Source organism: Moschus berezovskii, chromosome 12, assembly GCF_049115385.1.
Source record: "Moschus berezovskii isolate FMDL1 chromosome 12, NW_MosBer_1.0, whole genome shotgun sequence".
In the NCBI taxonomy this organism is placed as follows: domain Eukaryota; kingdom Metazoa; phylum Chordata; class Mammalia; order Artiodactyla; family Moschidae; genus Moschus; species Moschus berezovskii.
Window position 1 is genome coordinate 1,741,137 of NC_142471.1, and position 25,270 is coordinate 1,766,406.

The 25,270-nt window shown below is 45.3% G+C and overlaps 1 protein-coding gene across 1 annotated transcript; it reads left to right on the plus strand.

Annotated features, from left to right (window-relative positions):
• The first annotated feature begins 558 nt into the window (after window positions 1-558).
• On the plus strand, window positions 559-22,431 carry CCSAP (centriole, cilia and spindle associated protein). Its single transcript, XM_055425840.2, has 4 exons — window positions 559-689; window positions 1,119-1,523; window positions 13,852-14,117; window positions 16,160-22,431. Exons 2-4 carry the CDS (start codon window positions 1,169-1,171, stop codon window positions 16,334-16,336), a joined length of 798 nt encoding a protein of 265 aa, XP_055281815.1. The 5' UTR covers window positions 559-689; window positions 1,119-1,168; the 3' UTR covers window positions 16,337-22,431.
• The last annotated feature ends 2,839 nt before the right edge of the window (window positions 22,432-25,270 follow it).

Genomic DNA, 25,270 nt, shown 5'->3' on the forward strand with positions numbered 1-25,270 from the left:
ACGGGACCGCTCTGGAAACTGTAACAATCAGCGCAACATTGTATACACATTGTATACTTAGCACAACGCAACCGTGTCTGCCAAGGTTTTCCGTGCGTCTGGGCCTCTGGGAGGGTGGTTTGCAGTTTTAATCAATAGCTTCAAAATATGTTCCGGGGTGTAGACAAGAAAGGAGTTGCACCAAAGCACTGAAAGGAGTTAAAGCCAGATAACAGGTGTTGTGACCAGAGGAAAGGAAGCAGGAGCGCGCACTTGGGGTTGTTTCTGGGAAGCGCGACACTGGCAAGTGTTGGGGAGAGAACACACGTCGCGGGCTGGTGGGCGGCTCCGTTCCCTGAACGCCGCCCGCCGCGGCGGGGGCCCGGGGCAGCGCCGCCCACAACCAGGTTCCTGGGCGCCTCGGGCGGGCGGGGGCCTGGCGCGGGTCCTGGGCCAGCCGAGTCGCCCGCCACCCCACGCCAGGCGCCGAAGTCGCCGCCCCCACCGAGAGGGGTGGGGGCCGGGGGCCGGGAGCGCGCGCGGGAGACGACTGCTCCCGGGACTGAGGCGGCGCCTTCCCCTACCGGTTGCTGCAGGAGCGACATCTTGCTCGGCAGGAAAGCGCTGGGAGAGCGGGCGGATCCGGGCTGCTGCGCCACAAGCGCCGAGGACCCGCCGGAGCCGCGGGGCTGGAGGCACTCTTGAAGGAGGTAAGCGGGGCTGCCCCTCCTGCCCACGCGTCCCGCTCCGAGGGCGCTCGGAAGACCCCGAGGCCGCCCCGCTCCCCGCGCCCACGCCTCCCTCTTCCATCTCCCGTCCGCGGGCTCCCGCGGCCTCTGGCTGCTGAGCTCGCGAGCCGCCCTCCCAGGTGACCCCCGAGCCCCGCAGCCGCGGCCGCCCGGCCCTCCCCCGCCCCCGGCCGCCCTCCCAGGTCTCCGCCCCCTCCCCGGGCGGGCCGCGCTCTCGCCCGCCCCTCGCGCCCACGCCCCGCCGCCACCCTCCGGCCCCCGCTCCCGACCCCCTCCCACGCTCCGCCCCAGCCCGCCCCGTCCGGGCGGGGCTCTGGGTTTAAACGTCGCGGCGGGCCGGGCTGGCGGAGGCCTGGGGCGCGCCTCTGTGTCGTGTCATCGGCTCTGTAGGCGACCGCGCGGCGCGGAGAGGCGGGCGTTCAGGGCCGACGCGCAGCACCATGTCCCCGGGGAGCGGCGTGAAGAGCGAGTACATGAAGCGCTACCAGGAGCCGCGCTGGGACGAGTACGGGCCGTGCTACCGTGCTCTGCGCCACTACCGCCTGGGTCGCCGGCTGCTGGAGCAGGCGCACGCGCCCTGGCTCTGGGACGACTGGGGCCAGGCCGGCTCCTCGGACGACTCGGCGTCTTCGGCGTCGTCGGGCACCGGGGCCCTGGCGCCCCAGTGCGCCCCGGCCTCCCCGCCGCCGTCCGTGGAGCCTGAGGCGCATGTAGGGCCGGAGGAGCGGGGCGTGGAGGCCGCGGGGGACGCGGAGACCAGGGACGCCGTGGACGCGGAGGACGCGGCGCTGCCAGGTACCGGGCCGGGGAGGGGGCTGCGAGGGGCCAGCTCTCGGGACTGGATGTGCTCTTGCGTCTCCTGAGCCGCGCAGCCGTTTCTCGCAGCGAGGGCTCAGGGCGAGCTCTTTCTTAATTTTATTTAATCTATTTTTGGTAGGCGGAGAATACGCCGCCCTTGACAAAATAGTGAAGGGGCGGCCTCGCCCCCGCCGTCCCACCCGGTATTTCCGTTAAGTGTGTCTCTGGGTTGAGCCAGCTGTGAGCCCTGTAGACTTGCCGCTGGCGAAGTGCAGATTTTCACCAGGTAGCCTTGATGGCCTCTGGACCGCTAAACTCCCAGCTATTTATTTCTAAACGCTCATTTGTTTTATGAGACGAGACCAGCTTTCATCAGACCGCCAGAGGTTAGGAACTAACCTCTGTGAGCTAAGCGCATTGTCCTGTGATTGGGGCTGTTATGTTCTGTGTTAACTCCCTGACCTGGCCGCGCTTTCCCTTAGGAATATTTTGTATTTGTTTCCAGAGACTGTTGCATGAGTCCCGGCTGCTGGGAGATAATCCTTCTAAATGCCGGGTCCTCTCGGCTGCTCGCCTCCTCTTCTCCAGCTGCTACTGTGAGCTTGGGGAGCGGCAGCTGGAAAATGGCTCTTCGGGGTGGTGCATCTGCTGCTCCCAGCGGGGCCCTGCACCTTCTCTCCTGCCGGAGGATCGCAGAGGCGGGCTCTCGGAGTGTGGGGCGAGCCGAGCGGCCGCTGGTGGTCAGGGCTCAGTTGAATGAATGCCCCAGATACAGCCTGGAGGAACCCCGTGGGGTTCTATTCTACTCTAACCTGGGCCAGGCATCACCCGACGTCACTCAGTTTTAAAGAGATCCCAGTGAGCCAAATGGAGAAGGCAGTGGCACCCCACTCCAGTACTCTTGCCTGGAAAATCCCATGGATGGAGGAGCAGCCTGGTAGGCTGCAGTCTGTGGGGTCGCTAAGGGTCGGACACGACTGAGCGACTTCACTTTCACTTTTCACTTTCACACATTGGAGAAGGAAATGGCAACCCACTCCAGTGTTCCTGCCTGGAGAATCCCAGGGACGGGGGAGCCTGGTGGGCTGCCGTCTATGGGGTCGCACAGAGTCGGACACGACTAAAGTGACTTAGCAGCAGCAGTGAGCCAAATAACTAAAATGGCCTGAGAGCTTGTCATGCATCCAGTCACCGATCTTAGAGTATGCATTTTCATAGTCGACACTGAAAACAATTCTAAGAGGCAGGACCATAGCTTTTACCTCGTTTACCTCGATTTTATAGATGAAGAAATAGAAGCTCAGAATCAATGATTGGTGACTGCTTTTGTTTACCGCTTTGTAAGTGGTACTCTGATGAGACTTTTCTCATGACTCTCATCCTAGCTTGTCTGTGAGATGCTGGGGAGGAGAGGAAGCTGAGTCTTGTTAAGCTGTTTCCAGCTGTTCTTGGTTCATCATGTGGCAGGGCTGCCCCTCCATCCTCACCTGTTACTTGTGAATTCCCACTGATTCCTGACCTTTGCTGGAAGTCTGAATAACAGAAGATGGGGAGAGAACGGGGCACTGAGCTACTAGCTCAGTTATGAGACCCACTTTTTCAGACTGAGCGAGCTTTCCTCTCTCCTTGGTCGTTCCCCTTCATTGCTTATGAAAGAGCTGTCAGTTATTTCCAGGTGTATATAAATGCAGTTTTTAGACGGCATTGGAGTATGGCGTATGGGGCTTGTGTTTGTAAGAGTTCATGATTATTTTGGCTCCTTTAGAGACGCACTGAATCCTCCCAGGGGCTGCCTGAGGTAGTTATTTCTTCTTTGTTAATACTTCTGGTTTAGGAATCTGGGAAGAAAAAATGTTTCTGCTTTCAGGACTCCCCATCCCAGCATCTTTTGCTTTGCTCATACCTATCACAGCCTCTGTTCATCCCTCTGTCTGGCAGGATTGAAAGTCCTTGTTTTTCAGTGGACAGAATGATCACTCTTTAGAGTTTCTGTGAAACATAAACATTTAGTTCTTGTCTTTACTGAGGCCATATGTACACATAGAATCATATGGTCATGATTAGTACGGAGATACAGCAGCCGTCCTCCCCTACACCAGTTACCTACTCCCGAGGTGACCACTTCCCAGTCCTCTGGCTGTTCCTTGGTGTGTAATTCTGTTTTTCCAAGTAGCATAGCTTTTATTGAGATTTGTTGATTTTTTTTTTATTGAGTTTTTAGTACCATCTACTGCTGGCTTTAATTCTTTCTGTGTATGTATGCTCAGTTGCTCAGTCACATCTGACTGTTCGCAACCTCATGGACTGCAGCCCACCAAGCTTCTCAGTCCATGGGATTTCCCAGGGAGGAATCCTGGAGCGGGTTGCCATTTCCTCCTCCAAGGGATCTTCCTGACCCAGGGATCAAACCCATGTCTCCTGCACTGGCAGGTGAATTCTTTACCACTGAGCTACCTGCTGCTGCTGCTGCTTCTAAGTCACTTCAGTCGTGTCCGACTCTGTGTGACCCCATAAACGGAAGCCCACCAGGCTCCCTCGTCCCTGGGATTCTCCAGGCAAGAACACTGGAGTGGGTCTGAACTACCTGGGAAGTCCTTAATTCCTTTTAGTGATCTCCTAACCCATACACCTGGTCCTACCTGCTGCTGTTACTGCTAAGTCACTTCAGTCGTGTCCGACTCTGTGTGACCCCATAGACGGCCTCCTACCAGGCTCTGCCGTCCCTGGGATTCTTCAGGCAAGAACACTGGAGTGGGTTGACATTTCCTTCTCCAATGCATGAAAGTGAAAAGTGAAAGGGAAGTCGCTCAGTCGTGTCCAACTCTTAGTGACCCCATGGATTGCAGCCTACCAGGCTCCTCCGTCCATGGGATTTTCCAGACATGAGTACTGGAGTGGGGTGCCATCGCCTTCTCCGAGAGGTTGCTTAGAGCTGCCCTATATTATTTGCTGTGATTCCCTTTTCTTTCTGTTGCAATACCACCAACGCATCAGGTTCACTGTCACCCTCCCCATCTTAAGACATCCTTCCCGGGGCCTCTGACCTACTTCCCGCCTGGCCTGCTTGCTGCTCTGGCAGCCTGCTGCCTTGCTTCATCTTGGGAAGGCTCTTGGCCGCCACCCCAGGGACTCCCTGCCTCCCCTCTTGGTAGGACCCTCTGTTGCGTGGCTCTCACATCATCTTCTTGCCTGGTTTTCCTATCCTGGCAGAGATTATCTTCTAGTACCTTCCTGGGAAAGGGTGTGTGAGAGGCTTAATTTTCTGAGATCTTGCATGTCAAAAGATTCTACCCTCACAATTCAGTAAGTTTGTGAATAGGCATGAAATTCTAGGTTGGAAGCTTTTGTCTCTCGTGCTGTCTGGTACTGAGACTTCTGTGGTTGCTGTTATGCTCCTGTGTCGTTCTCACTCTTAACCCCTCATGGATAACATGCTCCCTCCTCTGGAAGCTTCTAGGGTCTTCTCTGTGTTCTCAAAATTATCCTCTGTCTAGGCCTGTTTTCCTCTAATGTGCTTCATGAATCCTTGCAATCAAACTCCTATCTTGTAATCCTGGAAAGTTTTCTTGAATTGTTTATTACTATTATTTTTTTCTCTTTTCTTTCTGATCGCCTTAGTTGGATATTAGACTTTACAAACATATCCTCTAATTTTCTACCTTGGCCTCCAATCCATCTGTCTTAAGAACTGTTGAATTGTTTTCTGGGTTTTCCTGCCTTCTCTCCTTCTCTTTAATCCTCTTTAAAAAATAATATTCTGTTCTTGATTTGTACGTATATAGTATCCTCGCTTGTCCTGCTGAGGACTAGGAATTTTTAGTTTTTGCATGTTTCTTTGGCACAGATTTCCCCTCCCTCTCTCTGGATGTGTGGTTTTTTTTTTTTTAATTTGTAATCCTGTGTTTCAAGTTAGCAGCTTTCCTCAAATGTCTAATGATTCTTGGCTTCTTCTTATTTAAGAGATGGTACTAAAAAGCTGTTGGGAAGTTGCCTGTGTGTGGGGTGTGGGTGTGGGAATGCTTGTTCACTGTGAAATGCCTTCTCTCTGTAGCCAACACGCTTTCAAGAGTGTCTAGAATGTCTCCAATTCTTTTCTTCATATTTACATTTCTTTCTAAAAATATGCTTAAAATGAAAAAGTAATCCTGGCCCATTTACCACCCATGCCCCTTGCTCCCTGGAGTAACTCTTTACCTTTCTTTTCAGCAATGTTGGCTTTTTTATTTTGAAAATTGTATATTGTCTTCCCATAATGGGAGATGATTTAGTTTAGGATCTTGGCTTGACCATTCCTCAAACCCTCCCTTCCTCCCACCTAGACATACACAAGCACCTCTTTTGTCCCACAGTATTAGCTATATGACTATTTCATTTAAGTACTACTCTATATTTGGATGATCATGGCTCTGTAAGTGCTATTTGCAGATAATCCATACAGTACATTTTGATTATATTTTCTTTGTTATTTATGTTTTTCCTAGAGGTAATTGTTGCTTTACTTTTATATTTGCTTTTCTTTTTTCTTTTATAATTTAGCCTGAAATAGTCTGGTGGTACTGTAAAACTTGTTATATGCCAGGCACATTAGGTGTTCTATTTGTTGCATTGTTTTCCTTGGGGAAATAATTTTGGGGAACCCTTGACTGTCTTTAATTTAGAGTTTATGCTGTCCAGGTCTGACACTGCTGTCAAGCTGGGACTTCTCTTCATGTTTGCTGAGCATTCCTTTTGCTTTCCTCCTTTGTCTGATCCCTGTTCTAGAAGCCTCCAATCTCCCTTCCTTTTGGTGGAGCACATCTTATGTAAGTCCTGAGAAATGTTGAAAGGGAAGTAGAAATTTTGTCACCTTGAAGTCTAAAAATTCCTTTATCCAAGGCTGGATTGCCATTTATTTGAAGATTTTATATTGAATCCTGGGTTTTGGTCTTATTGTTGAGAAGTACCAAGTACCATGTCATTCTGACACTTGTTTTGTATATGTAACCTTTTTCTTTTTTGAAGTTTTAGGACAGTCCCTTTATCCTAGGTATTCTAAAATACATTCATTGGGCTGATAACTTGGTGGGACTTTTTATTTAGTTTTTTTAAAAAAACTTATTTTAGGCCACAACTCATGGCATGGCATGTGATATATAGTGTCCTGACCAGGGATTGAACCCATACTCCCTGTACTGGGAGCGCAGAGTTAACCACTGAACTGCCAGGGGAATCCCTTGGTGAGCCTTTTAAATCTAGAAACATTTCTTTCAGTTCAGTGATATTTTCTAGTACTGTTGGAAATAATTTCTGTTCTGGGGAATTCCTTTGCAGTCCAGTGGTTATGACTCAATGCTGCCATTGCAAGGAGTATGGGTTTGATCACTGGTCAGGGAATTAAGATCCCACATGCCATGCAGAGAGGCCAAAAAAGACTTTAAAAACTTTTTTAAAATTTCTATTCATTTTTTTCTTGATAGTTATTTTTAGCTGGTTTGTATACCTACTGGAGCAAACCTCTAGTTTTTTTTTTGTTTTTTTTTTTGAAAAATTGGAACTTTGGTTTTGTTTTGAGAATGCTTTATCTTCTAAATTTTCTGTTGAAAATTTAAATTCTACCATTCTGGTTTTTAATTTCAAAAAGACTGCTTTTTTGTCCCAAGTAGTCTTTTAAAATTTAACCAAAAATAGCATCCTTTTCTCTAACTGCCCCCTCCATTCCCCCCCAACCACCCTCCCCAAGCCATAAATATCCTTTGAGAGCTCTCTTATATTCCAAGCCTAGTTTTTTTCCTCTATATTTTGGTCTCTTTCTTATTAAAGGATGTACTCGAATGCTTGCTTTTAACAACAAGCTTACCCTGGAAACTAGTACTTCAGGTTCCAGCTCTCACCTGTGAGCTCATGGTTTCTGTAAGTTAGAATTTGGCCAAGGCACAAGGTGTGCCTTACCTCTGCTGCGTGCTGACTGCAGCTGTCTGCTAGGACACTTGCAGGTGACTTCTTCATGTGCCTGGCCCTTCTTATCACTTGTAGGCCGGCCTCCAACGGTGAGCATTCCTGAGAGACAGCTGGGCAGCTGCTGTATTGCCCATCATGACTTATTTCCAGGAGCCATGTGGCACCTCTTTCACCCCATTCTGTGCTCACAGAAAATCTGCCCAGGTTCAAGGGCAAGCAGCATGGACCCTGGTTCTCAGCCGAGGCGCATCCTTGTTAAGCTGTCACTGGAGCACATGGCCTGGGGCACTGGGGCACTGACTGATGTTGGGCCTAGCCTTCTGGGAAGTCTGGTGCCTCAGTGTCGGTTTCTGCACAGCTCCACGGTGTCCTGTGAGCGCTTCTCCTGCAGGGAGTTTGCATCATCCTGCTGAGTCCCGTGAGTCATTTCTGTCTTCATCACTTTGCAACTTTGTCTGGAGTCACTGCCTGCTTGCTTGTTGTCCTTTCCCTCCTTGCTCTTTGGCCTTTGTTCCTGCACTTCAGTGAGGTTTGAAGAGGAAAGGACTACAATCATGTGTCACCAGTGCACATTTAGCCTGATGGCCTCATTTGCTCTACTTTTACTTATTTTTATTTTTTTACCCTCTTTCTTAATTAGTCTTGCTAGAGGTTTGTGAATTCTGTTAATTTTTGTTCCAAGCTAACCCTTGCTGTTGCTGCTAAGTCACTTCAGTCGTGTCCGACTCTGTGCGACCCCATAGACGGCAGCCCACCAGGCTCCCCCGTCTTGGCACATGTTTATTATGTGTTTATTAATTCATGATTAGTTTCATTTTTTAAGTGCTTATTTTTATACTTTTTTTAATATTCTTTATTTTTAAAATATATTTTCATTTTTGGCTGTGCCGGGTTCTTTCCTGCTGAGGCTTTTCTCTAGTTGCGGCAGTGGGGCTGTTCTTCGTTGCAGTGTGCAGGCTTCTCATTGCAGTGGCTTCTCTCGTTGCGGAGCATAGGCTCTGAGGCGCGAGGCTTCAGCAGCTGTCCCACATAGGCTCTGCAGTCGCGGTGCACAGGCTCAGCACTGTGGTGCCCGGGCTTAGTTCCTCAGTTGCGCGTGGGATCTTCCTGGACTGGGATTAAATCCATGTCTCCTGCATTGGCAGGCGGATTCTTTACCACTGAGCCATCAGGGAAGCCCTTTTTATAACATTTTAAGATGAATACTTATCATGGATTCTTTTTTCTTCCCTTGCCTTTTTTTCTTTTTGATATATTGATTTAAGGCTCTAGATTTACTTCTGATTACTGCTTTAGCTGCATCATACTTAATGAAGAAATTTAGAAATATTTCTAATAAGAATGGGATTATGCTCTCTATTGCCATTACTTTTTTATTTTTAAAACTTGTGGTAAACGCACAACACAAATTATCATTTTAACAATTTAAGTGTATAGCTCAATGACATGGAGAACATTTACATTTTTGTGAAATTATATGATTTATTTTTGACCCATGCATTATTTAGAAATCTTTTTAAGGAAAGAGATTAGGAGTGTGAGATTAACAGATTAAAAACTACCATGTATAAAACAGATAAGCAACAAGGATTTACTGTATAGTACAGGGAACTATATTGAATATCTGATGATAACCTATCACAGAAAGTGACCTGAAAGAATATATCTATATAACTGAATCACTTTGCTGTAACCTAAACTAATACCATATTGTAGTTCAATTTAAGAAAAAAAAAAGAGAAATGTTAATTTTATAACTGGAGATTTTATTTATTTATCTACTGGCCATGCCACGAGACTCACAGGATCTTAGTCTTCTAATCAGGGATTGAACTCTGACCCTCAGTGGTGAAAACATGGGAGTTCTAACTACTGGACCACCAAGGAATTCTATAGCTGGAGATTGTAAAAGATATTTTTGCTGTTGTAGCTAGCTTAATTAGGGCTTCCCCGGTGGCTCAGTGGTAAAGAATCCATCTGTAAGCAGGAGACGGGAATTTGATTCCTGGGTTGGGAAGATCCACTGAAGGAGGGCATGGCAGCCCCCTCCAGTATTCTTGCCTGGAGAGTCCCATGGACAGAGGAGCCTGACAGACTCTATAGTCCACAGGGTTGCAGAGTTGGACATGACTCAAATGAGCATGAGCACGATCTAGTTTAATCGCACGAGTCAGAGAATACACACTGTATGATTCCAGTTTCGTAACTATATTAACATTTTCTTTATAGCTTTGGCTGGGTAAATTCTTGTAAATGTTCCACATGTGCTTGATAAGATTGTGTATCTGTGGTTTTGAGTGCAGTATTCTGTATGTACCCATTGGGTCAAATGTGTTGATTTTGTTCAAATAGTTTTAAAAAATCAGTCTGTTCAAGTCAAACTTTCTGTGATGATGGGCAGTTTCTCTGTCTGGAACATGAAACATGCTAACCATGAGCCACACGTTTGAGCACTTGAACTCTGGTATAACTGAATAAGTGAAAGTTTGTTTCTAGCTAATTTCAAAAGAGTCAGACACGACTGAGCGACTGAACTGAACTGAAACTTATATTTAAGTCCCCTCTGCTTCATGGCTTTTGTAATGAACAGCATAGTCCTAAATCAAGGCTGAGTTGATTTTTGTCAGTTACTGAGAAAGGTGCTACTAGAATCTTCCACAGTAACTGGTGGTGACACTGTTTTTATTTGCCTGGAAATGGCTTTGTTTAAAACTTTGAATAGGATTTTGAAACATATATACACTTACCTTGTACCAGGCACTGTTTCAAGAGTTCTATAAGTATTAACTTTATAGTGATGTTTTATCTCTTCTGTGTTTTCCATTTTTTTCTCCTGCTACAGATATTTTTGAGCGTGTGTTCCTTCTTTAAATACATGTTAGTTTTATGGTCTGTCAGCGATAACCCCATTTTCCCAAGTCTCTTGCTCCTGCTGGACTTCCTTACTGTCTTGTCTCCTGTGTGACTGGTCATCATCCCCAGGACACTCACTGTTGTGTTCAGAAAGTTATCTGTAGGAATAATCTGAGACCCAGCTCCCTAGAGAGGATTTTAGTTTCTCGTGTTGGGTACTGGTGGACACTGCTGTTTTTAATGTCAGACCTTTCAGTGATCCATGGTGAGGAGATCACTGGGATCCCCCTGATCTGCAACCTGCCGTAACCTGGCTCTCTCCATCGCCTGTGCTCCTCTTGGTCATGTGAGACAGCCTGACTGCCCAGACCCAAGTCTGTCTTTTACAATTTACAAGACTTGTGTAAATATTTTATCTTATGTTCCTTTATTTAATTGTGGTGCAGCACACCTAATGTAACACTTAACCATCCAGTTTTTTATTGAGGTATATTTGATTTATATGTTTCAGGTGTACAACGTGAAAGTCAAAGTCGCTCAGGCATGTCTGACTCTTTGCAGCCCCATAGACTGTACATGGAATTCTCCAGGCCAGAATACTGGAGTGCGTAGCCTTCCCTTCTTCAGGGGATCTTCCCAACCCAGGGATCAAACCCAGATCTCCTGCACTGCAGGTGGATTCTTTACCAGCTGAGCCACCAGGGAAGCCCAGGTATACTGGAGTGGGTAGCTTATCCCTTCTCCAGTGGATCTTCCCAACCCAGGTATTGAACCGGGGTCTCTTACATTGCAGGCAGATTCTTTACCAGCTGAGCCACCAGGGAAGCCCTGGTGTACCACGTAGTGATTCACGATTGCCATCTAGAGATAGACGAGGTATTGGCTGTATTCCCTGTGCTGTGCAGTGCACCCTTGGAGCATTTGTGTTTACATAGCAGTTTGTCTCTTAAACCCTAGAATGCCCAGTCTTGTTTTGTCCTCTTTCTACTGCCCGCTCTGTAAGATTTGGCTCTGTTAATTGCTCTGTCCTTTTCTGAACCTCCTTCTCCAGCTTCTCTCCTGGGAGCTTCTAGACTTTGCTGGCTGTTCTTTCCTGGCTGCCTCTCTGGCTCTCCTCATCCCTTCTGCTGGCTCAGAGGTGCTGGTGTGCAGGGGGCCGACCTCTGCCCCCCTTCCCCGACTCTGTGTTCCTCCTGGCGGATCTCTCTGCGTCTGAGCCTCACCCCCCACCTGCCTGCTGATGACTGTCTCCAGTTCCACATTCTCTTCTGGCCCCTGGTGAAGGGTCCTGCTGTGGCCTGCTTGGCGGTCCCGGGGTGTCTCATACCTGAGTCGTCAAGTACCCTTTCCCCACCTTTGATGGCCTTCGGCTGGAGGGTAGTGTGACCATCCATTCCCAACCCCTGTAGGGGCCCAAGATTGCTCTTTGCCCCCCAGCATCTGCTTTGTGTCTGTCACCGACTCAGCTGCCCGTCTAGCCCTCTGGCTCTCTGGAGAGGGGTGCCCAGGTGAGTCCGAGCACCAGCCAGGTGTGGCGGGCGCTGTCTGTCCTTTTCTCCCTGTTCGGCCCCTGCCAGCATTGCCCCCTGCCCTGGACTCTCCGTCCTTTCTGCCCCCGCCTCTTTGGGGTACGTTTGTTGCTAGACGCCTCATTCCTGAAATGCAGATAGGACCATAGCATTTTTCAGCCTAAAATCCTTCAGTGATTCTTCTTCATTTTTAGGAAAAAATAGAACTCCTGTGTTTGGCATAGAAGGTCTTTATCTCCCCACTGCTACCCACTCATGTCTTCATCCATAGACTCTCTATGTACCTGTCATTTTAAATTATTCTTTCTTCTCTTCATGTCTTTGTAGAAGCCAGTTCCCCAGTTGCTGGAATTCTCTTTCCTAATCTCTCCTTGGTTGGCTTCAGCTTGTCCCGTGAGCCAAATCATTATCATCTTCTGTGGATGTGCTCCCTGGAGGCTCTGAGGTAGACATATGGGGGCTGGAGAGGAAGAGAAGGAGATGAATCCCTGAAGATGAGTTGAGTTGTTTTCCCCTCTCAGTGTCGTAACTGCGCCAGGCACGGACCCCCTTCTGCTTCCTGTTGTCTTGGTCCTGGTGGGCTCTTTCCCTTCTTCCTGGATCCACGGGAGGGAAGAGGATGAGGTGTGGACACATCACTCAGAAGAGTGAGTGATGGGGGGATTTGGGTTTTCAGGATTCAGTGTAAGACTGGCATCTCACGTGTCCCCAGACAGCCTGAGTGCTGGGTTTACAACTATGGTGCACAGCTGTGCGAAGCGCTGAACCCCAGGGCTGGACGCATGCTGTCTACTCCTTAAAATGCTTAGTATTAAAGGAAATGATTTGGAAGATAAAGGTCATTGCTGAAGACAGAAATGCAGGTGATGTGTCAGGGTTCACACATGTGCGCTGTGTCTGGATTACATGGATGTCATCAGGGAAGGGTCCACTATGAGTGAGGGACATGAGTGTGTCCTAAAAATGATGGGGTTTGGGAATAGGAACCTGTAAAATCATGACCTAGAGTCAAATTCTGGAGCCTCGGGAACAAACAGTTTTCTACAGATGTGAGCAAGGGGGTCTGTAAAGTGGCGCCCTGGATGCACAAGGAGCTCTTATTCAGAAAAAACATAGGCTCACTAGGGCTTTACAAAAGGAATACAACCTGTATAAGATCACATAAGATTATAAGATCATACAGGATTATACAAATAGTTATAAAAATAATGATTGGACAGTCATAAAGGGTAATTAGGGGAAATAGCTATGTTCTGGAGTGTGTCCTGAATATCTGAGTACACCTCAGGTGGGCAGTCCATTCCCCACCAGAGTTTTACCAGCCTTGCTGCCAGATTAGGACTGTGTAGGCCAGGGGCCCTGGTTCATGTTGTCACAAATAAGAGCCCTCTTCCCAGCTCCTCCCCCTGGGTGCAGCCAGCTGTACATGGAGGTGAGGAGCTATGGAAACCGCTCCTTATTGTGATGGAGGGCTTTCCATGGTAAGGTCACCGGCCAGTTATAAGGAGCTCGGGAGAGCTGAAAGGAGCATTTTCCATAGTCATGGAGCATGACAAAGCAGTACAATCCTGAAACTCCAGTTGAGTAACTTAAAAAATAACCTTTTGCAGCTGGTGAATGATTGTCACAAATCCAGATCTGTCCCTGAAGCAAGATGGTAAAATGACGATTTATCATGGGGAAAGCCATTAGGCCCTGGTGTTTTCTAGGTTTTTAGCTTTTAGTGTTCAATTGAGACTTGTAATCTTAGAATGCGAATGATAGTTGTTACTTTTGAATAGGCTAGGTTCAGTCTTGGTATTTATTGTTGATTTTAAAATGGGATAAACTAACTTGTTTCTCTCTGTCCATTTTAAGTGCAACTTGTAGAATCGAGCTGTAAGTAAAAAAGTTACTGACTTAATTAGGCATTATGAATTTTCCATCCCAAATATTTAAATTATGTGTAATTATATGTAAACCTGAATTTAAAGCATTCATCCTGTTTTATCTCCTTTTTCAAAAAGCACTGCCAGTGAAAGATGTAAAAGAGAAACCTGAACGACCGATCAGGATGAGAGACCCTGAAAAATCAGCCAACAGTACTGACCCTCAGCAACCACCAAGTGCCTTAGCTGCCCGAGGAAGCAGGAGAGCCAAGAGTCCTCAGAGGCCGTCCACTAGAATGAGAGAGCACAGGCGCCCGTTCGCCCTCTATGGGTGGGGAGAGAAACAGACGGACACAGGAGGCCAGAGAACGCACAACGTCTGCGCCTCTGCCCCCGAGCGTGAGGTAGGTGCCGGTAAACGGGCTCCTCTGCTCTCTCCTGGGGCGTGGCGCTGGCCTGGCTGTCGCTGGCTATCATACCTATGGTTATGGTGATGTTTTGGGACATGGTAGGTCTCAGATGGGCCAAGGAAAGCCCAGGACTGGGCATCTGATCGCAAATGGATGCAGGGTGTTAGCTGCCTAGAGGTTGGGGTTTTGCTGGGAGTTAACCGGTAGCTGGAAGGTTTTACTGACACCAAGACAGGTATGCAGATGACACCACCCTTATGGCAGAAAGTGAAGAGGAAGTAAAGAGCCTCTTGATGAAACTGAAAGAGAGTGAAAAAGTTGCTTAAAGCTCAACATTCAGAAAACGAAGATCATGGCATCTGGTCCCATCACTTCATGGGAAATAGATGGGGAAACCATGGAAACAGTGTCAGATTTTATTTTTTGGGGCTCCAAAATCACTGCAGATGGTGACTGCAGCCATGAAATTAAAAGATGCTTGCTCCTTGGAAGGAAAGTTATGACCAACCTAGACAGTATATTAAAAAGCAGAGACATTACTTTGCTAACAAAGATCCGTCTAGTCAAGGCTATGGTTTTTCCAGTGGTCATGTATGGATGTGAGAGTTGGACTGTGAAGAAAGCTGAGTGCCGAAGAACTGATGCTTTTGAACTGTGGTGCTGGAGAAGACTCTTGAGAGTCCCTTGGACTGCAAGGAGATCCAACCAGTCCATTCTAAAGGAGATCAATCCTGGGTGTTCATTGGAAGGGCTGATGCTAAAGCTGAAACTCCAATACTTTGGCCACCTCATGTGAAGAGTTGACTCACTGGAAAAGACTCTGATGCTGGGGAGGATTGGGGGCGGGAGGACACAGGGATGACAAAGAATGAGATGGCTGGATGGCATCACCGACTCGATGGGCATGAATGAGTTTGAGTGAACTCCGGGAGTTGGTGATGGACAGAGAGGCCTGGCGTGCTGTGGTTCATGGGGTTGCAAAAGAGTTGGATGAGACTGAACTGCACTGGTAGCTGGAAGGTTTTACTGACACCGAGCCAGGTGGAGAAGGGGCAGGACGCGGGGCTCTCAGGTTCCTGGAGCCCAGGAGGCACAGCCGAGGGGCACAGCCAGGGCTGGCAGCTGCCGGTCTGGACTTGCCTCTGGCCTCCCGAGAGGCCCCTGCTCTGCTGGACCTGATAACTGGCACACCACACCTCAGCCCCTCTGTTGCTGTCTGTCAGACCACACCTCCTGTGGTTCTCCATATCTGTCTAGACACCCGTTTTCTCTTCGGATTAAATTAGAGTGATTGCATGTCCCCTGCTCATCCTCCCCCAATGTTTAGTTCTCCTGGGACTCAGGCCTGGCATGTCGCTGTGCAAAGACCTGAGAACAAGGCAGACAAGGCGCCTTGCGTGTGGGGTCAGAGAGCAGTGACTGTCAGTGCTGACAGCGTCCACCAGCCCAAGGCAGAGAGGGAATGAAAAGAAGCAGAGGTGCAGGCTGTTTGAATTCTCATTAAATACCAGAGTCCAAGTTTACTGAACAGACTTCTGAACTCTAGCAGATGGTGTTGTTTGGATTGATATTTGAGATAACAGAGTTGTCCTCTGGCAGTCCTGTGGAGTTAAGTTGAATGGGGTTCCTTAAACATCTTAGGTGGTAAAATCTTGAAATTTGTTAGTATTTTGCTGTAAAATATATAAATTCCTTCAATGGAATACTTATTCTTGCTTAATGCTAAGGAGTTCCAATCCTTTTCCAGAGCCAGTTTCTCAAGGCACGTGTAGATTAGTTGCTTACCATTTAAACTGAAATTTAGTCTGGCAGACATTTTCTGTTGCCTAGTTTCTGTATTGCTGACAATGGGTAAGACAGAACTCAGGGGAATGGCTCTTCTGGAGAAACTTTTATTCACAGAAGTCCTGAATATGGCAAGACTGACTTGCCTCAGCCCTGCTCCAGGTGACCTGGAGGAAGCTTCATTGTGAATATTCTGGAAATCAGTGCCAAAGCCACTTGAGTGACTGTTCATTCATTCTGACTCCCTTTAGATCCATGAATCAGCATTACGAGCCAAGAGCAGAAGGCAAGTGGAGAAGAGGAGGCTGGCGGCTCAGAGACAGCGGGCTCACTCTGCTGATGTGGAGAAAAATAGGCGGGTCAAGCCTGCTTCCTCAGAGAACCCATGGATGACAGAGTATATGAGATGCTACTCCGCCAGAGCTTGAGGGAAGGAACAGTTGCTTGGACAACCTCTTTTTAAAAGTGTAAATGAAAGAAAACAAAAACGATCAAAAGAAATTGGACACAGGTTTAAGAAACCAACTGATTATGCAAGATTTTTCTTGGGGAATTTCCAAAAGATTGTCTCTTTTGATGAATCCTGGTCACCTACCTCAGCAGTAGGGTGACAACTGAAGCCATAGACATTTGGTTATTTATGAGGAGAATTCCCTAAATCTTTAATATTCTTATAAGGGTTTTGTTTTAAAGCATCTTAAATCTTTTAAGATAGTGACACCAAATGCCTTTAAATGGCTGACAGATGCTTAACTTCAGTATCTATGCTCAGTTTAGGTGAAGCCTGTTTTCCTCCTGTTCTGAACAGCTTCTCAGATTCCATAGCTGGTAAGGTCATGCCAGCTTGCCACAGATTCCTTTTCCTTATGTGTAGTTTGCTTTGGGAAAGAACATCAAGTTAAAAGTGAGTTTCAACACTACTATTGATTCCATGTATAGTGAAAGTATTGTAGAACATTGGTAGTTCCTAAACAATTAAATGTTTTTTGTTTTTCAGTTCGAGCACCACTTCATGTGGACTATGATATTTAAGAACTATCTGGGCTGGGTGAGGGTCATCTTTTCTCTTTAAATTGTCATCTAGGCACTTATTAATAGTTTAGTTCAAGTGCATTACAGTAAACGAAGTGTTTAGAAGTAGTACTGAAGTTTCTTTTGAGTCAAAGACTGTCAACTTTTTATTGAGATTTTTTAAGGACACTTAATGGGGTACCAGTCACTTGTTGCAGTCTGGCCTTCTGGCACTCACCCACTGTGGACTTTTGCCTCTTCTAGAAGAGTTTACCAATGATATTTAGAATTTAAAATCTGAAATTTCACTTAGTAAATTGAGATTGTCTTGCTTACTGGGGATGGGGGACAGATTTTAAGCTACCTATTAGAGATGTGGATCACCCCTACTTTTCTCCTCCATGGAACTTACCAATAACAAAGCCTTGATGATGTACATTGTTCAGATTTTTGGTTGAAATACATTCCTCATAGGTTCCTAGCTGGTAGGTTTTGTGTAGAAGCTAATGTGAGGGGATGCTGCTGTGTGTATGGGTATAGATGTGAGCATTTCAATGAAGTGTTTCCTTCTCTCCAGTACATTTGCTTTGAGGGCAGAAAGTGGTTTTGAGAAACATTTTTTCCATTTAGCAGAGACAGGATGGATGTACAGTAAGGATGAATGCTAAATTCCTGATAAGAGAGAAGAAAGTACTTTGCCAGCTTACCATGTAGAGATGTGTGAATGAAAATTTGGTGTTTGATGTGCATTTGAGCATTTCCTTGATATTTTTACTCTGGGTCTTTGAAGTATTATGGTTGATTTCTACAAAAATGTTTCATTCCATGTAAAATCTTCACACAGTATCATCTTACACAATCATATTAAGCTTTGCAAATTCATATTGAATCATGAGCTTTAAAAAAAACTTAAAATATTTGCGTTATTTTGAGGTGAATATATAGAAAGCTCTTCTAGTCACTACAATGTATGTTTAGTAAGAGAAAGCTCTATGTGTTGTCCAAAATGTCCTTGCTAGGGATTCTGGTGAATCTTGCTATTATAATCCTTAAACACTGCAGGTACCTAAAGATGAAATTTCTGTGGTAATGTGGTGGTGGGAAAATGTTCCTTAAAACCACTTCCTGCATGTATAGTTTCATCCACCAGCTCCAGTGTTCTGTTCCCGTTGTAGCTGACAGTCTTAGGAAGAGGCTGTGGGGAGCAGCTCAGGTCCACACTGATGGACTGCCTTAGAAACCCGACCCCTCAAGGCCCTGAGCAAGCCAGACTCTCTCCTTTAAAACACAGACTTGTATTTAACATGCTTAATTACTACTGCAAACTCCACATGCAGAGGTGGAAGAACCTAGAGGGTGATATTGGTCAGTATTTCCCCCCTTTTAAGTAGAGGACCAATGAACAAGATTTTTTAAAGTGTTTTTAATGTTTTAGTGTTTCAGTTTGTTTCATTTAATGAACAATGAATGGGTCAATATGAAGAAATGGGAGTCCCCTTCCTGTGTCCTGTTAGGGTTTCCTTTTGTTCTTTCTCTTTAGGGGTAAAGATGATCTTTTGAACCTACAAAATTTTTCAAGTTGTAACAACTTGATGTCCTACTTTTTCCTTCTCACTAATGTCATTGTGATCATGTTCTTATTCCTTGAGACAACTTATGAAACAGCGAGGTAATTTAAAATTGCCTTTCATGTTGAAAAGTTTGAAACTGAGAATCCAGTGATATTTAAAATATAGTAACTGCTCACTGGAAAAGACTCTGATGCTGGGAAAGGTTGCGGGCGGGAGGAGAAGGGGACGACAGAGAATGAGATGGCTGGATGGCATCACCGACTCTGTGGACATGAATTTGAGTGAGCTCCGGGAGTTGGTGATGGACAGGGAGGCCTGGCGTGCTGTGATTCATGGGGTCGCGGAGAGTCGGACACGACTGAGCGACTGAACTGAACTGAACTGCTGCACAAGAGTCTCTTTTTAAAATTTTAGTTTTTAAGTTCTTAATTAAAACAACTTGTTGTAACATGTTTTCTGTGTTTACTAAAAGCAATAATAGAATATTAAGTAACACCTGAATACTTCTGCTGGACTGAGATGAAGGAGAATAGGAATCTGTCCTTTTTCTTCCTTTTAAAACCTAAAAGACTGCTCTATTTATGAGGTGTCAAAATGCTTGTACTCCCCCACTGCCAGAAAATTCCCAAGTATCTATATACATTTCTTTTAAAGTCTACTAAAAGTAAGAGGGTATAGTTTATCTGAATTGCTCGTAATGCAGTAAGCACACATTTGTGGTGCTTCTTATGAAATAGCTTTGTCATTGATTCATCCGATGTAGATTACTAGTAATTTGAAAGCTTTGAACACTTTGATGAGCAAGTACTAACATTTCTGCTGACTAAGTTTATGTCCAGCACAGCCTCAGCACTCAAAAGCCACCTTTCTGTTGTGTATTTCAGCCAGCTAAACACAACACACACAGCCAGCACAAGAGAAAGGTGGCTTTTGAGTGCTGAGGCTGTGCTGGACATAAACTTAGTCAGCAGAAATGTTAGTACGTGCTCATCAAAGTGTTCAAATGTATTACTGGCAAAGAGGACGAGGGGCCAAGCATATGTTGGAAGTGAAAACAACTGTCTTGTCGACTGGTTCAGTGAAAAATGGCTTAGTGGGCAGTTTTACATTTCACTGGACCAGGTAAAAAATGGTGCTAATATTTATACAGTCTGATTCCGTAGTTGGTTTGGGATCAAACTGCCAATGCCTGACTCATGGGTCCTTACCATAGTCTTGTGATCAGTTCAATAGTATTTAAAAAGTGATCGTAAAAGTGTGACCACGGGTAATATTTGAAATGGATTTTATAGGCTGAACAGGGAGCTGTCCACTCTAAGTGTTTGCTTCGTACCAAACTCTGTGCGAGGAGCCATGTCGTGGGCTGAGGCCCAGGGTTCCTCCCAGCCTGCTGGTGTGAGAGGAGAAAGCTGCCCCTTTATTAGTTATTTCAGTTTTGAAAGTCAGGACACCTGAGTGAAGACACTAGAGGCCTCTTTTGGATTTCTTTGTAGTTAGCAGAACTGTTCTTCAGAGCTGTCTCCCTGTGTTGTTGTATGTTTATTTTGAGCACTGCACTCACTTTAACATTCGGAAGACACTAAGGCCGGGCACCTACAGTCACAGAGCTCAGGCGGTGGGCATTCGGGGCTGTGTTTTCTAAGAACTGTGTGTTGCTTTTAGCTTGTATTTAATATTGCAGTTACTTGGAAAAATGTGAATAAAGTTCATAAAACTGCAGGCTAAGCTTCTGTTTTGTGGGCAGTAATTCTGATTAGTACATTAATGGCTGAAGAGAATTCGATGATTATATTGACTCCTAAATGTATTTTCCATTAGATAAATATTTAGTAAGGTATATTACATTCAGGAAAAGCTACTTTCTGTGTATACACTTTGAATTAAACTCCACATTTTCCCCAGTCTTTCCCTCATACCTTATTGCTTTGAAAATTACAAAAGGGGTAGGGCATGGGCAAGAGAAACTTAGGAGATTTGTTGTTTAGTTGCATTCAACTCTTTGTGAACCCATGCACTGTAGCCCACTACGCTCCTCTGTCCATATGATTTCCCAAGCAAGAATACTGGAGTGGGTTTCCATTTCCTTCTCTAGGGACCTTCCTGACCCAGGGATCAAACCCATGTCTCTTACACTGGCAGATTCTTTACCACTGAGCCACCAGAGAAGCCCTAACTCAAAGAGAAGTATAGAGTAAAAAGTCAAAGTTCCTTTCAATACCACCCCCTCACCAATATTCTACCTCCCTTCTTAGAGGAAACCAGACCTTTTTTCCAGGCACTTGGAGGTACATACACGCTTTTTTTTTTTTTTTTCACAAATATGGAATAATGCTGTACATATTCTGTAACTCCCCAGCTTTCCCTCACCTGCTCTCCTTGTTCACACTGTCCCCCAATCCTAATTAGCCAGCCAAGCACCTTTGAGAGTGGGCTGCCTGGCAGACCCCTCCTCAGGTCTCAGACTGACCACAAAATTCTGTACATGTGAGGCAGGTCCAAAGAGCACTGCAAAAGCTTCGAAGGCTGAACTGGCATTGGAACCAGCACGCCAGGACTTGGGGCCTGAGCCTAAACAGATTGATTACTTGATAAAACAAAATTGCCAGCATTCTCCATAGGACTTGGTTATGTTTCATCATGTAATATTCAAAATACCTATGGGGCACTCCAAATTATTCAGCATATGAAACCATGAAAATGGCTGTCATGGAAAAAGGCAATCAGTAGCTGCCATCATAGACTTGAAGGAAGCTATTATTGAAAAGTTCAAATGAACAATCACACTCTTGAAATAAGTATTAAACTGAAATTATCAGTAGAGAAATAGATAATAGGAAAACCAAGTGACAATATTAGAACGGAAAAACACTCCAACTGAAATTTTAAAAATCTTGCTGGGTGGATGGAATAGCAGGTTGAAGATGACAAAGATCAATACAAATCATCCAATCTGAACAACAGAAAAGGGCTGAAGACAAGTTTCCAGGTTGTGTTATAGGAATCATAGATAAGAGGAAGAGTGTAGTGCTTTAAAATCATCTGCAGAAATGATGGCTAAAATCCTTCCAGGTGAGCTGAGTGAAGCTGAAACAGAATAAACCCAAGAAATCCAAGCCCAGATACATCACTAACTGTTGAAAACTAACAGACATCTTGAAAGCAGCCAGGGAAAAGTGAGAGATGACCTACAGGGGAACAATTCATATGCCCGTGCATTTTTTTCATCAGAAACTATGGAGGCCAGAAGTAAGTGGCACATTTCTTAAAGTGCTGAAAGAAAAGAACTGTTAACTTAGAATTCTGTATCCAGTGAAATATCCCTCAGGAATGAGGGTGAAATAAAGACATCCTCAGATGCAGGAAAACTAAGAATTGATAGCCAGAAGACCTGCTTTAAAGAAACAGCCAAAGGATGTATTCAGACAGGGGAGAGAAGTGATACCAAAGGAAGCTGGGAGCATGGGGGAATGAGAACAGAAGTTCTAGAATTTGGTCATTTGTTCTCGGTCCCAGAAACAGCTCCAGAGCCAGAAAGGTGAAAGGAGTGCGTTGTCATTCATAATAAACCCCCTTTTCAACACACATTTTGAAGTGACTTTTGGCCAGCCCTAAGAATGCTGTGATTCATGGGGTCGCGGAGAGTCGGACACGACTGAGCGACTGAACTGAACTGAACTGAAGAATGCTGTCTGGTTGCCAGGGAAACCGACTGGGAGGAAAAGGTTGGGACTCTGAGTCCTACCCCTGACCTCTGACCTCCAGGGCGGAGAGAGGGGCTGGAGATTGAGTCAGTCACCAATGGCCAATGACTTAATCGCTCACACCTTTGTGATGAGCCTCTGTAAAACCCAGAAGTTTCCAGGGTTTCATGGAGTTTTCTGGTCGGTGCACAGTTGGCCGGTGCCCACAGAGCATGGAAACTGCACCCTTTCCCCTACCATGCCCCCTACATGTCTTCCATCTGGGTGTTCCTGAGTTACATCCTCTACAATAAAGCAGTAATCAAGTAAGTAAATTGTTTTTCTGTACTTCTGTGAGCTGCTCTAGCAAATTAGTTGAACCCAAGGAGGGGGTTCTGGGGTGGTTGCTCAGAAGCACAGGTGATAGCCTGGACCTGTGACTGGCGTCTGAAGTTGGGATAGCGGCAGGCTCATGAGGCTGAGCCCTTAACTCATGGGACCTGCCACTCTCTCCAAGTATGTTCTCAGGATTGAGCTGAACTGAAGGACACTCAGCTGAGGTTGAGAAACTGCTTGACATGTGGGAAGCCTCTTCTCACCTGGGGTCAGAGTTGGTCAGAGGCGGAAGAGTGATGTAGTGGAGGAGACACAGCAGTGGGCTTTCACTCAAACCCCAACAACAGAGCTTCCAAAGAGATGAGCATCTGTGCCAACAGTGAGAGTGTGAACGTGTGAATGTGCCTAAAGTCTGGCAGACTCTCGTGGGAAGCAGGGCAGACAGCGTCTCTACAAAATGGCAGAATGCAAGATGAACCGGGGTTCTCTGCACGCGTGGGGAGAGCAGCACTCTGACAGGAACAAAGTGGCTCTGGTGGGCGGGTTTTGCTGACCTTCCTCTGTCCCCTCAGTGTAGTCTCAGAAGCTGGTCTTCCAGTAAAAGGAAAAAAAACAAATAGTTAAAAAAAAATACATGCCAATCATCTTATAAAGTTCTAAGGTTTTTATAGCCTGGACTCAGGGCCTTTGATATATCTAATAGTCCATACATCACAGGAGCCATTTAAATCACTGTCTTTAATATAGATTATACAACAAAATAAAAATTATTACTCTATTAAAAAAATTAAAAAACTACAAAGCAAATTGTCCTGAGGCAAAATATTATGAAGGAACACATCTGACCCCTGAAAGGAGAACTAGACAAATTTACAATTATAAAGACTTCAATACTACTATCAGTAATGGAACTAGTAGACAAAAAATTAGTAAAGATATTAGAAGGGGTAGACAACACCATTAACCAACTCACTGACATTTATAGAACACTCTACCAAAAAAAGAACAAAAAATTTTCACTGCACATGGAACATTCATCAAGACAAGTCCATATCCTGGTTATTAAAATAATCTTACATTAAAAATCATACAACTCATATTTCTGACTATGATAGAATTAAACTAGAAATCGGTAAAGAAGGGAAAATCTCAAATCAGTTGGAAATTAAATAACCTGGTTATAAATAATCCACCAAAAAGATGGTCTCAAGAGAAATCAGAAGATATTTTAAATGGGAGAAAAATGAAATTACATTTAAAAAATTCTGGGCACAGTTAAAGCATTGCTTAGAAGGAACTGATTAGCATTGACAGCTTATGTTAAGAAAGAAGGTCTCAGCAATAATCTAAGCTTCCATCTTAGACTATAAAAGAATAAGCAAACAAGACCACATCTTCGAGAATGAAGGAAAAAGAAAAGAGCAGAAATAAATGAAATGGGGAACAAAAACAAATCAAAAGCTGTTTCTTTGAAAAGATCAATAAAATTGATAAGCCTTTAGCAAGCTTGACAAAAAAGAACAAGCCATACATTAGCAATATCAGGAATAAAATGTGGTTGTCTGAATCTGAATTTCACTAATAGCCAGGGTTAGCTTCTTTTTCATGTTGATCAATCATCTATTTTTTTGATGAATGGCCTAATTGTGTTCTTTGCCAAGCTTAAAATTATTTGGGAAAAACTGGAAAAGCACACTGCCTTTTAATTTTTCAGTGGGTTTCTATCTGCTTAACTAGCTAGGATCTCTGTATATCTGATACCAATATTCTGGTAAACACATTGCAAATACTTTGTCATAGCCCAATGCTAACTTTATGCTTTCTTTTGTTGTATTGTTGTTGTTCAGTCACTAAGTGGTATCCTACTCTTTTTGACCTCCTGGACTGCAGCACACCAGGCTTCCCTGTCCTTCACTATCTCTCTGAGTTTGCTCAAAGTCATGTCTAGTGAGTCGGTGATACCATCTAACCATCTCTGGAGCAACCAAGACTGTTGCTTCTCTCTCCTCTTGCCCTCAATCTTTCCCAGCATCAGGGTCTTTTCCAATGAGTTGGCTCTTTGCATCAGGTAGCCAGAGTATTGGAGCTATAGCATCAGTACTTCCAATGAATATTCAGGACTGATTTTCTTTACGATTGACTGGTTTGATCTCTTTGCTGTCCAAGGGACTCTCAAGAATCTTCTCCAGCACCATAATTCAAAAGCATCAGTTCTTTGGGACTTGGCCTTCTTTATGGTCCAACTCTCATGTAAGTACATTATTATTGGAAAAACCATAGCTTTACCACTGGAATCAAGATTGCCAGAAGAAATATCAACAACCTCAGATATGCAGATGATGCCACCCTAATGGCAGAAAGTGAAGAGGAACTAAAGACCTTCTCAAGGAAGGCGAAAGAGGAGAGTGAAAAAACTGGCTTTGATTCCAGCTTGTGTTCATCCAGCCCAGCATTTCACATGATGCAATCTGCATGTAAGTTAAATAAGCAGGGTGACAATATATAGCCTCAACATACTCCTTTCCCAATTTTGAACCAGTCCGTTGTCCCATGTCCGGTTCTATTACTTCTTAACCTGCATATAGGTTTCTCAGGACAAAGGTAAGGTGGTCTAGCATTCTCATCTCTTTAAGACTTTTCCAGTTTCTTGTGATCCACACAGTCAAAGGCCTTAGCATTGTCAATGACGTAGAAGTAGTGATCCAACAGATGTTGGCAATTTGATCTCCTCTGCCTTTTCTCAATCCAGCTTGTACATCTAGAA